Genomic DNA, 12885 nt, shown 5'->3' on the forward strand with positions numbered 1-12885 from the left:
AAGTCGGATTAAAGAGTTTATTAAGCCCCATGACCCCCCGAAAATCCCTTGAAAGCGACCCAAACATTCTTTTCCAGGCCAAATGAAACCAATCTTATCACCAATGAGTCCCCAGCCCCGACACACACACACACACACACACACACACATACACACACACTCCTCCCTTTCAAAACACTCAACTAAACCGGTCCTACAGTTTGACAGCAGAGATTGCTTCATCTGATATCTAACCAGTTTCTCACGCGAAGACAGCCGCAGGGTATATAAGAGCCTCAGGAACCAGGTCTACAGTCCAGTCCGGATCCAGCAGACACACAACATGGGTAAGACTCAACTCATTCACTGTTTTTACTTCCTATAAATCTGTTTCTCTGCTGCTCTCTGAAGCACAACTCTATCTGCACGAACCAAACTCTGGGCAAATATGGCTACTGGAGTCTTGTAAGTTTGAATAGTTTGTAAACAAATAGGACAAATGTAGATTTTCTAGATGTAAGTATGACTTATTCTTTATGTAGGAATACATCATCTTTTTTAAGTACATTTTCTGTAAATCTACAAAATTTCTCTGGACAAACAAAACTAAACTGACCTAATCAGGAGCCAATGAGTTTGGTTTGAGCAGTTAATCATTTACAAATGTAAGACTAAACTACTTTTTGAAATTTATATATGTACACTGTAGGCTATGTGTGAATATGTTTATCTGCTGCTGCTGACACACAACTCTCTCTGCAAAAACCAAACTTTGGCCTAATTTTGTTCAAAGAGACAGGTGCTCCGACAGAGCATCTCAGACAGACAGGTGCAGCAGGCCAGTATGAGAACAATAAATTAAAACATGTAAACATGTTCTTAGAAACACCAAATACAAGTATGAACCTGAAAATTGGTATATAATATTGTATTTAATAGGCCTCCGTGGGGGTAAAATGGGACTCGAACCTGTCTCTTAAGTGTGATTTATACTGTAGCGAGATACATGGAAGAAGTCAAAGAGCCAGAGATATTGACATCTACAGAAGTTTATTTATCCTGTATACACTCTCGATACATGTCTCCGTCATGGTAACCCAACAAATGTAAATAAACATGAACACTAAATCAAGACTAAAACCTAGGAAACGTAAATGCATAACGAAAACACTAACAGAACATCATTTACACACTTAAACTAGGACAGGAACCGTAAATAACCTAGTCCCATGATCCTTTGCACTGCCGTGCAGAACAGTCAACACAACCGTTACAATGGACCTTTTTCACAGCAGACATTTTGACTTTGTCATAGTAGGAAAAGCACAGCTGAGATTGATAACCTTAATGATTGCTCAATTCCATCAAGTGTCCCAGTAAGATATTACAGTGAGTCAGCATGCACAATACCAGGGCCTCTCCTAAGTGGAATGCAGCCATCATTAATGGGTTTGAATACACCTGTGCTTTTCCTACTATGACATGTCAATATGTCTGAGATGAAAAAGGTCTATACTTCTGAGTAAAATCGACGCCGGTGGCTACGTACGTAGGTATGTGGAGACACAAACCTACGCCAGACCCTATGTATGTAACTAAATGTAACTACGCACATCGCTCGGCCATGGCTTGGTAACGTTGATATCACAAATGTTGTCTTATAGCTTACTGTGTGTGTGTGTGTGTGTGTGTGTGTGTGTGTGTGTGTGTGTGTGTGTGTGTGTGTGTGTGTGTGTGTGTGTGTGTGTGTGTGTGTCTGTGTGTGTGTGTGTTTGTGTGTCTGTGTCTCTGTGTGTGTTTTATGTGTGTGTCTCTGTGTGTCTGTGTGTCTCTGTCTGTGTCTCTGTGTGTGCGTGTGTTTGTGTGTCTCTGTATGTGTCTCTGTGTGTCTGTGTGTCTCTGTCTGTGTCTCTGTGTGTGTGTCTCTGTGTGTGCGTGTGTTTGTGTGTCTCTGTATGTGTCTCTGTGTGTCTGTGTGTCTCTGTCTGTGTCTCTGTGTGTGTGTCTCTGTGTGTGCGTGTGTTTGTGTGTCTCTGTGTGTGTGTGTCTGTGTGTGTGTCTCTGTGTGTCTGTGTGTCTCTGTCTGTGTCTCTGTGTGTGTGTGTGTGTGTGTGTTGTTATGGAAGTTTCCTTTGCAGCAGGGGGGGAAATTTCAGAGTTTAGTAAATTGAAACAAATAACACAGACTAAAACCAAGTTGGGTTTTTGTATTTTATTAAAAAAGATATATTTGCAAATAGGATCAACATGATTTCACAAAAGGCCGCAGCCCAGTGTGGAGTCAGTTTCTCAAATGAGTGAACAGAAACACCAGGCTTATATGCATCTTCAGAGTGACAACACACACGCACTTGGATTATTATGACGCTACAATTTTGACAGGCAATCTGATACACGTGAAGACAATCAGATGAATACAAGAGACATCTCGGAGCCATCTCACCTCCTCGTCCCTGTACGACTGTCACCCCCCAGTTACAGCTAAACTGGCATGAGAAAACTAGAGATAGTTTTAGGGTGACCTTGTACCTTTATCGGTTCAGGCTAACAGAGCTCACATAATGTTCCAGACTGCATGTCTCACAAAGTTAGAATCAAAATCTGCATGTGGGAAATGAGATAAACTCTTTCAGCATTTGTGAGAGAAGTAAAGTACGAATTAAACATAAAAATATAAGGAATTGTGCTTAAATGTAATTTTGCCATTACATTGTCTCTGTGTGTGCGTGTGTTTGTGTGTCTCTGTGTGTCTGTGTGTCTCTGTGTCATCTGTGTGTATGTGTTGTGCGTGCATGTGTGTGTGTGTGTGTGTGTGTGTTGTGCGTGTGTGTGTGTGTGTGTTTGTGTGTGTGTGTGTGTGTGTTTGTGACACAGCTCAGAAGACGGCACTGATCGTGTACGCCCACCAGAGTCCGGTATCGTTCAACGCAGCGGTGCGTGACGTGGCGATGCAAGAGCTGGTGGCCCAGGGCTACAGGGTCCTCGTGTCCGACCTGTACACCATGAACTTCAGAGCCAACGCCACCCAGGATGACATAATCGGTAACGGTGTTTCTTATATGAGCTTCAAAAAGTCCCTGATACTTTCTGGATATTTGGGTTAAAGGATCAAGCTGGTGTTTTGATACTGTCGACAAATCCCGCAAAAACCCCAATGATGTGTTCGTCTCTCAACGCTGTCTGACTTCCTGTCTGTGGCTCTCAGCTCCAATCCCATTGGTTCCTACTGAAGACATAAATCGACACAACGGGAAGCCTCTGGAAGGAACTTGTTTTGGTGGAACATGTGTACCTTCAAAAGTTTTTTTAGTCGTGCAACAGAAAACTCAGATTGGACAGATAGTCTAGCTAGCTGTCTGGTCGAAAATGAGGGACATCCGGTGGAATTTCCGGCGGCACCTGAACAATCCCGGAAATGAAACGTCTATATAAACTACTGTCGGGGTGTAAAGACCATTTCAAACAATACAGTATATAAAAAAGTGTATATTGGAAAATGTTACCAACCCTGCCTTTACGTTCTGACATGAATGTGTTGTGTTCAGGTGACCTGAAGACTCCAGAGCATTTCCAGTATGGAGATGAGACCATGAGCGCCTGGATGGAGGGCCGCCTCAGTGACGATATTGTAGCCGAGCAACGCAAAGTAGAGGAGGCCGAGCTCGTCATCTTCCAGGTCAGAGGTCACTCACAGTTTCTCCTGGTTGTTGTTATTGTGTGTCGAGACTTTGAGGAAAAATATTAAATTGGTCAGTTAGTTACTGTAAAAAAAAAAATAAAAAATTACGAGAGTAGAGTATTTTTTTAAGAAAATTTGTTTGTTTTACATAAAGGCTTGTCATTAAATAATCTGTACAGTACATAATGCACCTATATATAAACAAAGAACACAGATTTTCAATTCAGTTATAATATCGGTGTGACATGTTCTGTCTCTTCCTGCAGTTTCCTTTGTACTGGTTCAGTGTGCCGGCCGTCATGAAGGGCTGGATAGACCGAGTGCTGACACAAGGTTTTGCTTTCTCCCTGAAAAATATGTACAATAACGGTGTATTCAAGGTTAGTCTCTCTCAGCTGAATGCTACATCTCTTACCCACCTATTTTCTTAATATCAGAGTCGATATGAGGTTTAAAAGAAAGCTGAGAGTCAAGCAAGAGACAAAGATATACTTAAATTCCTCCACTTTCTCGAATGTTGTCCAGTCCAAGAAGTGAATTGACTAATTATTAGATGGGTGAAGAGAATTAGGTTTAGTGCCAAACAACATGGTATATGACTTCTTCGTACTTAGTAAAAGTTTGTTATGTAAAAAACATTTTTGAACAGCAAGTCAGCCTGTGGTGAATATGTGAGATGTCTGGTTTGGAGGAATAGATCACTGTATCATCTGCATATAAATGGATATGACAATTAGAGCAAAATTGCAGAAGATCATTAATAAAAATAGAAAATAACAACGGCCCTAGAGATGAGTCTTGGAGTACACATTTTTCAATAGTCATAAATTTGTACTGACAACCTTGATAAGAGAAACAATCAAGGGCATAGCGGACATGGGGTACACGGGGGACATGTCCCCCGCACTTTCCATGTTGGTGCCCTCCGTCCCCCAGGCTTAGAACACGTCTGAGTTGATTTGAATGCACCATAAGTAGGCGAGTGTGAACGTTACTCAGGTTGCATCAGATGATTGATAAACTCATATTGATATAGACAATAATAAAATAATATATAAAAAGGGAGAAAAACTCATTAATTAGAAGAATTAAGATCAGGGTATATAATGGAATAGGGGCAGTAGAATGTGCCAGAGGCCACCAAATTTGGGCTATTACGGCCAAACATTTTTCCAAGGGGGCATGCTTCCGGAAGCCCCAACACTTCCCCAAAATGTTTGTGTTTCCATCCATCATAAATGAAATGTAGGCTACTTGGAATCCGCAGTTTGGTGAGACAAATGGGAGAGGATCTTTTCCATAAAAATCATCCTCCTGAACAATCTGTCCTCCTCACTTTGGAAATTATGGCTACGCCCCTGCACACACTGATGTCTGTTGCGGAGGTATGAATGAAACTATAATAAGGAATGTTTAGAAAAACCAATAGCAAAGAGTTTGTCAAAAAGGAGATAGTGGTCAAACATGTCAAAAGCCTTTGTCATATCAATGGAAATTGCACCAGTGAGCATGTTATTATCTAAAGAATAGAATATATCATTGGTGAGATTTAGAAGACCGGTGGTTGTGGAGAAGTTTGGTCTGAATCCAGATTGGTGTGGAGATATGAAAAGATATGAAAGTCATTGACATATTGGGATATTTGGTTAAAAATTAGCTTTTCAAACACCTTTGCTATGCTATTGATGATGGAAATGGGTCTGTAATTATTGAGGTGAGAAGGGTCACCACCTTTATGCAAAGGGTTAACTTTGGCGCATTTCCACATTGATGGAATTGTGCATGTCGATAAGGAGAGGTTAAATAAGCCAGATACAGGATAAGCAGAACATGAGTGGCAATTTTAATGAATTTAATCTCCAGCTTGGCCAGCACCACACTACCTGAGCTCAATTCACAAATAACCTGCTGGATGTCAGCTGGGTGGGTTCTGCTAAAGGCGAAGGAGCTACGACATACAGGGTTATATGGAGAGATTTCAGGATAGGGAAAATCAGAGAACTGTGAGCTGCTGACGGAGGAATATATAAACATATAACGCCGTTATTGTTGTTGACAAAATATTATTAAACACTTAAATCTGCTTACAAGTGCATTGTATTGGGTTATAAACTGTTTCAGTGTTTTCTCTCACCATGTTGGATTAAAGAAGGGTATTTTTGTGCTGATTTTAAAGGATAAGAAAGCAATGTTGTCTTTCACTACTGGAGCTATGCAGACGATGTTCAAGCCCGATGGTATCAATGGAGACATCAACGTCACTCTGTGGCCTCTACAGGTGAGCGACAGAGACACATGTACATTGACTATATTAGTAAGAAGTCTATCTTTGCCTGTGCTTCTTGTACAGTATTAGAAGCAACACACAGAGAAGGATATTCCATTACAGCAAACACAAATAATTATTTATTAATAGAGCACTTAGCAAGAAAGACACAAAGTGCTTCCCTGCTTTAAGAAGATACAACACAACATGACAGAATATACAGTAAGTGGCATCAAAAGGGCTAAATAAAATGTACAATATACAACACAATAACAGAAATCAAAACAATATATGGGATTAGCTGCGCAAAAAGCTATTACACAATAAGATAATACATTTAAAAAAAGTAATTCTGTCAAAGAGGAGATTTAAATGGAACATCGCTACCTTTTATGTGGCTGTCTAATCAGAGTTGATGGTAAATTTCAAATTAACACGCTATATTAACAGCGGAAGCTGCTGTTTTCATGCCAGCAGTGCTTACATGTACCAGGATGCATTGAGTTTCTCTCCATGGGACGCCATTTTTGTAGTCTGAAATAGTTTGCAATACAATCGAAACGAACAAGGAAGTTGTGTTTTTTAGCCCTAGACAGTAAAAGAAATGGACACAGCGATGCCATAGACTTCGACGGAGACCAGTGAAGTCAATCAGAAGCACTTTTCCGGTGATGGCTTAGCATACTGCGCAGCTGCTGCACAGCCTCAAACTGAGCTTGGTGACGTAGATGTGACGTAAGCAACCTGTCTGAAATTTGTAAGTCTTCTTGTAGCTGTGCCGAGAGAAATCTGAATTATTCCAAATTTTGCAGAGACAGAGAGCGTGAATAGATAGTATTTCCAAAACATCAAAATGTTGCTGAAATATTATGTTCCGATACTTTCATGGACTCTCTATGGGCTTCTCCCTCGACTTTATGCCTCCACGTCGACCCGATTGCTTGCGAGCTTCTCCTGTACTATACGGTAATTTATCTACTGTGCGACAGAAGGTCGTGTGGTTATGACACAATCGTTAGCCTATTTTTACAAAAACGGTTGCTACAGGGCCATAACATGAGATACAAGGTAATGGAGCCTTTTATACATTGTCGTGTTTCTTTAGAAATAAACAATGGACAAATAGAGTCTTTAAACGCTGTAAAGTTATTTGCTGTCAAAGTGACACCAAAATGAATGGGAGCCTATGGAATTGCTACCTGCAGGTGATGGCTTGTTAGCCTCAGAGTCTCCCCATAGGAGGTACGCTTTCCAGATGCTCGCTTACCCCCTTGTTTTGAGCAGCCTCTAGAGCACGCCCCCTGGCTACCTGGAGACGAAATCCAAGCTGAAATAGTTTGTAGTTCCTCCTCTGTCACGTCAAATGACGGCGCTAGATGCAGGAAGAACAGGTTTTGCTGACCTGTCGAGCCAGATGCTTTGTTAACACAGAACCATCTGATAAATTGTCATTGGAAACTGTTTGGAAAAGGGAATGCACTCTGCATCGCCACTGTAAACTAACAAATAAATGCAAAATACCATACAAATAATCTAGTATTCTGTGTTGGTGGACGGTTGTTCACTTCTCTCTTGTGTATTTGTCTGTTGTGTCTTTCAGAACGGCACTCTGCACTTCTGTGGATTTCAGGTTCTTGCTCCTCAGATATTCTGGAGTCCGGCTCACTGTCCCGCCGACGTGCGAACCGCAATGCTAGATGGGTGGCGAGCCCGAGTGAAAGGACTGTTAGAAGAAAAGCCTTTGACCTTTGCCCCATGTGAGCTCTTTGACCTCAGCTTTCAGGGGGGGTTCAGGCTGTGGCCCAAAGTGAGGGAGGAGCGAGAGTCGCAGACGTACGGCATCACCACAGGGCACCATCTGGGGAAACCGCTGCCGCCTGATAACCAAATCAAAGCTCAACCCGCTGATGAAAGTAGTGCCCAACCAGACTGCAGGAACTAGATCCTCTCTATTCTCATGTTACAATATTACTTATATATACAAAATATGGGATTTTATAAATGCGTCGTGTTTACTGAAGCTAAAATAAAACAATTTAAATAACAATGACTTGAACTGATTTTTATTTAGATGCAAAAAAAATATATGTTTTTATTTGCAACTGCTGATAGTCTTAATTAGCTTTGTAGCATAATAATATCAAAAAGTTACGCATTAAAGCATTAAATAAAGAAAGTCCATGGATTAAAAAATGTAGAATACAAAGAGTCACATGTTTACAGTTCAAGGTGTCCTGGCAGCAGTTTTACAGACGTCTCTTTCAGAAAGGTGGCCTATGGGGAAAATCCTTTTTGGGCCACAGGTGGATTTTCTGTTGCAATACCTGGAAAAAAATGTCTGCATTTCTGAGCGCTCTTCCTGGGCTGTATGGAGCTTTCTGTTCAACAAAGGGTTGAAAGCACACTGAACTGCCATTCCTTGAGCCTTTTCCTTTAAACCAAGAGTGCCGTCTAGTGGGCTCAGAACATTTAAAAAAATTTTCAGGGAGCTGACACAGTTAAGTTAACCTGCTGGGACACTATCCAGCCTTTTTATGTTGTTAAATCTTTTTAAACTGAATATCTTGGTGTTTCTGTACTGTCGGTCGAACACAACAAACATTTTGAAGAAGTAACCTTGGGCTCTGGGAAGTTGTGATGGCCTTCTTGTCCTCAATTTTCCAGGGGTGGAATGTAAGTACATTTTTACTCAAGTACTGTACTTAAGTAGCCTATAATTTGAGCGTTTTCATTTTGTTTTTTTCATTTTTACCTCACTTCAAATATTTGAGTTCTTCTTCCACCACTGCTGTAAACTGAATATTTCAGTGTTTTGGGACTGTTTTGTCCCAAAATAAATAACAATTTGAAGAAGTAACCTTGGGCTTTGGGATGGTGTGATGGCCAACTACATTTTAAAATTAAATTATCAGAAAAATAAACAACATATTCATCAATTATGAAACTAATCGTTAATTGCAGGCTTTAGCTACATCATACTGATATGGTTATGTTTATGTTCTTCACAGTGGGTAGGACCAAATACAACTAACAGAGTAATCATGTCCAAAGGTCGACATGTAATATGCGCAGATAAAATGTGAATGTTTAACTTTAAACAATAAAACCTCAAATTCCCGTAGAATGAAGACATTAATGTTTCTCATTTTGTTTATCTAAATACACGGCGTTCAATTTTTCTTTCCTGTCGCTCCCCCCCCTCATGCGTGCGGCGGAATGGAACAGTCCGGGTGTGACGTCATCGCCGGGGCACAGTCTGTCAAGAGACGAGAGGAGACCGTTGTTTGTTGTTATGCTCGGAAGTGTTGAGAGCTGTCCTCTGCCCGTCTCCATACGTTGCTTTTTAAGAGTGACATTTTAAAGGTTCAACTTCAAAGAAATATCTTTTTTTTTTCACCTTTTAAATTCAACCTTAAAGTCTTGTTCATTATAATATCACTGCATCGAGTGAAAAAGAGCCCGGAAACATGAAATGGATGTTCAAAGAGGATCACTCCTTGGGTAAGGGAGGAGGAAGGCGTTATTATCTCTAATGGATACAAAATGTCCACGCAGTTTAATTGTATGATATGTAGCTAATACTTACGGCGCAGGGGCGAATAAATGAGGGTTTAAGGTTTAGTAAATCCCTTTAAAACACGTCGGGCTCCCAGACTGGCCTGTCCCCTCAGGCTTTGAGGCTTCAACCGCTAGCTGTATCGATATATTAAATATAGCCGTTAATGCTAATGTCAGCTAACGAAAAGTCAGTTATCTTCAGTTTAAATGTCATGTGTCCATGTAGGGGGACAAATCATCGTGTCTTTGTTCTCATTTCATCCCCAACGACGACCTGGTTTCAGGCTGAGGGTGGATGTTGACATGTTAAGCTGCTAAAAGCCTCCATTCTGCATTGAGTTACACTTAGCTGCAGCTGGATAATATACAGCTCGGACGTGTCTATTTTGTGGAGCTAAATATTGTTGTTCTTTTTTTTTATCCAGTTGTTATAAACTGGAGGCCTGACATGCGTCACCTGGACGGAACAAAAGTTGTTTTTTGGCAGAACAAGTGCGTGCCTGCAGGCTCTTATTTGAGTTATTATATAATTAATACAGCTTGTTGTCACTAAATCAACTAATTGTTTGCACAAAAATAAGAGACAAGTTGCCTCCTGACAAGTTATCAAAGGCTAAAGTGATGCCTTTAAACAGCTTACATGTCAAAAGGAAGTAGGCCTATTCAACTTAAATAAATCACAATACAACACATGAGACACAGAAAGCATACAACTCTTTGCATTTATGAATCTGAAACCAAAACATATCTGGCATTTTAATTACTCAGAATTTATAATCTGAAGCAACTTCCTGTTGACAGGCTTAGCTGATGTAGCAAGCAACTGGTGTTTATCAGATTTTCCTTTTTTTTTTAAAAGGCTTCAGCACTCAGTTTGTTAATAATTAATGAGCACAGTTTACATGTTGCTGTCGATAAATAATTTGGCCTTTTAAAGGTGTAGCAGTTTTAAATGTTAAAAGTAATGACAAACCGGCAGCTGGCATCTCTCCACCAGTGTTATTGTTTGTGTCAGTGTTGAGACTACGTTACCCATAAACCCCTCTGCTTTCTGTGAACAGAAGGGTGTTCCTTATCCAGATATCCAGTTTCATATCGCACTGTTTACTCCTTCTAAGACTGCAACTAACTATTGTTTTCACTATTAATAAACCGGTTTGTATTGTTTATTAATTGTTTGGTAATAAGTAACAAATAGAGAAAGAATCTGAATCAGGTTTTTTGCCAAATAGTTTTTCACATACAAAGAGTTTGCCTCTGTGTTTTGGTGCATAACAATACACATAATACAACTACAAGGCACATGAATAGAATATAAAAAAAAATTAACTTTTTGTATTCTACCAACTGGGGCTGGGTTAAAATAATGACTCCTCCAATTAAAATCAATCTTTGTTTGATCGATCTGATATCGATTTAATAAAATCCCGAAATCCATCTTTTGATATACGCCTTTTGACCATGTATAAAGTACTTCAAGCAAACTTTTTGGGGGTTAGTTCTCAAGGTAAACATTAACCGGGTGCATTATGAAAACATATTTGAGGGTTGCTTCTTGCTTGTATAACCTGCAGCAGAAGTTCTCTAAGAATCTCTTTTATATCCAAGTAAAACTGGTATTGTAACTGAAAGTTCCCGAACCTAATTGATATCAAATCAAAAATGGAATTGAATCGGGACCTTGTAAATCGAATTTGATTCGGGAAACCATTTGCGATTCCCAGCTCTACAACCTGCGTAATGTGCTGATGTTTTATTGACGTTCACCTTTTTAAAGGAACTTTAGCTTAGCCCGTATGCCCCAGAGTTAAATAAGTCCATACATACCCTTCTCATCTCTGATTGTGTCGTAACTCTGTCCGATGCGCCCACCGCTAGCCTAGCTTAGCACAGATCCTGGAGGTAACCGGCTCCATCTATCCTAGCTTAGCACAGATCCTGGAGGTAACCGGCTCCATCTAGCCTAGCTTAGCACAGATCCTGGAGGTAACCGGCTCCATCTATCCTAGCTTAGCACAGATCCTGGAGGTAACCGGCTCCATCTAGCCTAGCTTAGCACAGATCCTGGAGGTAACCGACTCCATCTAGCCTAGCTTAACACAGATCCGGGAGGTAACCATCTCCATCTAGCCTAGCTTAGCACAGATCCTGGAGGTAAACGGCTGCATCTAGCCTAGCTTAACACAGATCCTGGAGGTAACCGGCTCCATCTTGCCTAGCTTAGCACAGATCCTGGAGGTAACCGGCTCCATCTAGCCTAGCTTAGCACAGATCCTGGAGGTAACCGGCTCCATCTAGCCTAGCTTAGCACAGATCCTGGAGGTAACCGGCTGCATCTAGCCTAGCTTAGCACAGATCCTGGAGGTAACCGGCTCCATCTAGCCTAGCTTAGCACAGATCCTGGAGGTAACCGGCTCCATCTAGCCTAGCTTAGCACAGATCCTGGAGGTAACCGGCTCCATCTAGCCTAGCTTAGCACAGATCCTGGAGGTAACCGGCTGCATCTAGCCTAGCTTAACACAGATCCTGGAGGTAACCGGCTCCATCTTGCCTAGCTTAGCACAGATCCTGGAGGTAACCGGCTCCATCTAGCCTAGCTTAGCACAGATCCTGGAGGTAACCGGCTCCATCTAGCCTAGCTTAGCACAGATCCTGGAGGTAACGGCTGCATCTAGCCTAGCTTAGCACAGATCCTGGAGGTAACCGGCTCCATCTAGCCTAGCTTAACACAGATCCTGGAGGTAACCGGCTCCATCTAGCCTAGCTTAGCACAGATCCTGGAGGTAAACGGCTGCATCTAGCCTATCTTAACACAGATCCTGGAGGTAACCGGCTCCATCTTGCCTAGCTTAGCACAGATCCTGGAGGTAACCGGCTCCATCTAGCCTAGCTTAGCACAGATCCTGGAGGTAACCGGCTCCATCTAGCCTAGCTTAGCACAGATCCTGGAGGTAACCGGCTGCATCTAGCCTAGCTTAGCACAGATCCTGGAGGTAACCGGCTCCATCTAGCCTAGCTTAGCACAGATCCTGGAGGTAACCGGCTCCATCTAGCCTAGCTTAGCACAGATCCTGGAGGTAACCGGCTGCATCTAGCCTAGCTTAACACAGATCCTGGAGGTAACCAGCTCCATCTTGCCTAGCTTAGCACAGATCCTGGAGGTAACCGGCTCCATCTAGCCTAGCTTAGCACAGATCCTGGAGGTAACCGGCTCCATCTAGCCTAGCTTAGCACAGATCCTGGAGGTAACCGGCTGCATCTAGCCTAGCTTAGCATAGATCCTGGAGGTAACCGGCTCCATCTAGCCTAGCTTAGCACAGATCCTGGAGGTAACCGGCTCCATCTAGCCTAGCTTAGCACAGATCCTGGAGGTAACCGGCTCCATCTAGCCTAGCTTAACACA

General features: G+C 41.8%; 2 protein-coding genes across 2 annotated transcripts in view; both read left to right on the plus strand.

Annotated features, from left to right (window-relative positions):
• The first annotated feature begins 244 nt into the window (after window positions 1-244).
• Window positions 245-7866, plus strand: nqo1 (NAD(P)H dehydrogenase, quinone 1). Its single transcript, XM_028583781.1, has 6 exons — window positions 245-326; window positions 2854-3021; window positions 3525-3655; window positions 3925-4038; window positions 5835-5936; window positions 7525-7866. The coding sequence occupies exons 1-6, from the start codon at window positions 323-325 to the stop codon at window positions 7864-7866; spliced, it is 861 nt and encodes a 286-aa protein (XP_028439582.1). The 5' UTR covers window positions 245-322.
• A 1305-nt stretch (window positions 7867-9171) lies between these two features.
• LOC114553151 (gamma-aminobutyric acid receptor-associated protein-like 2) overlaps window positions 9172-12885 on the plus strand; it is a 10265-nt gene continuing 6551 nt past the window's right edge. The window contains exon 1 of the mRNA XM_028574311.1: window positions 9172-9425. Coding sequence (XP_028430112.1) covers window positions 9392-9425 — 34 coding nt within the window. The 5' untranslated portion in view covers window positions 9172-9391. The remainder of the gene's footprint in view (window positions 9426-12885) is intronic.

Source organism: Perca flavescens, chromosome 1, assembly GCF_004354835.1.
Source record: "Perca flavescens isolate YP-PL-M2 chromosome 1, PFLA_1.0, whole genome shotgun sequence".
Lineage (NCBI taxonomy): Eukaryota > Metazoa > Chordata > Actinopteri > Perciformes > Percidae > Perca > Perca flavescens.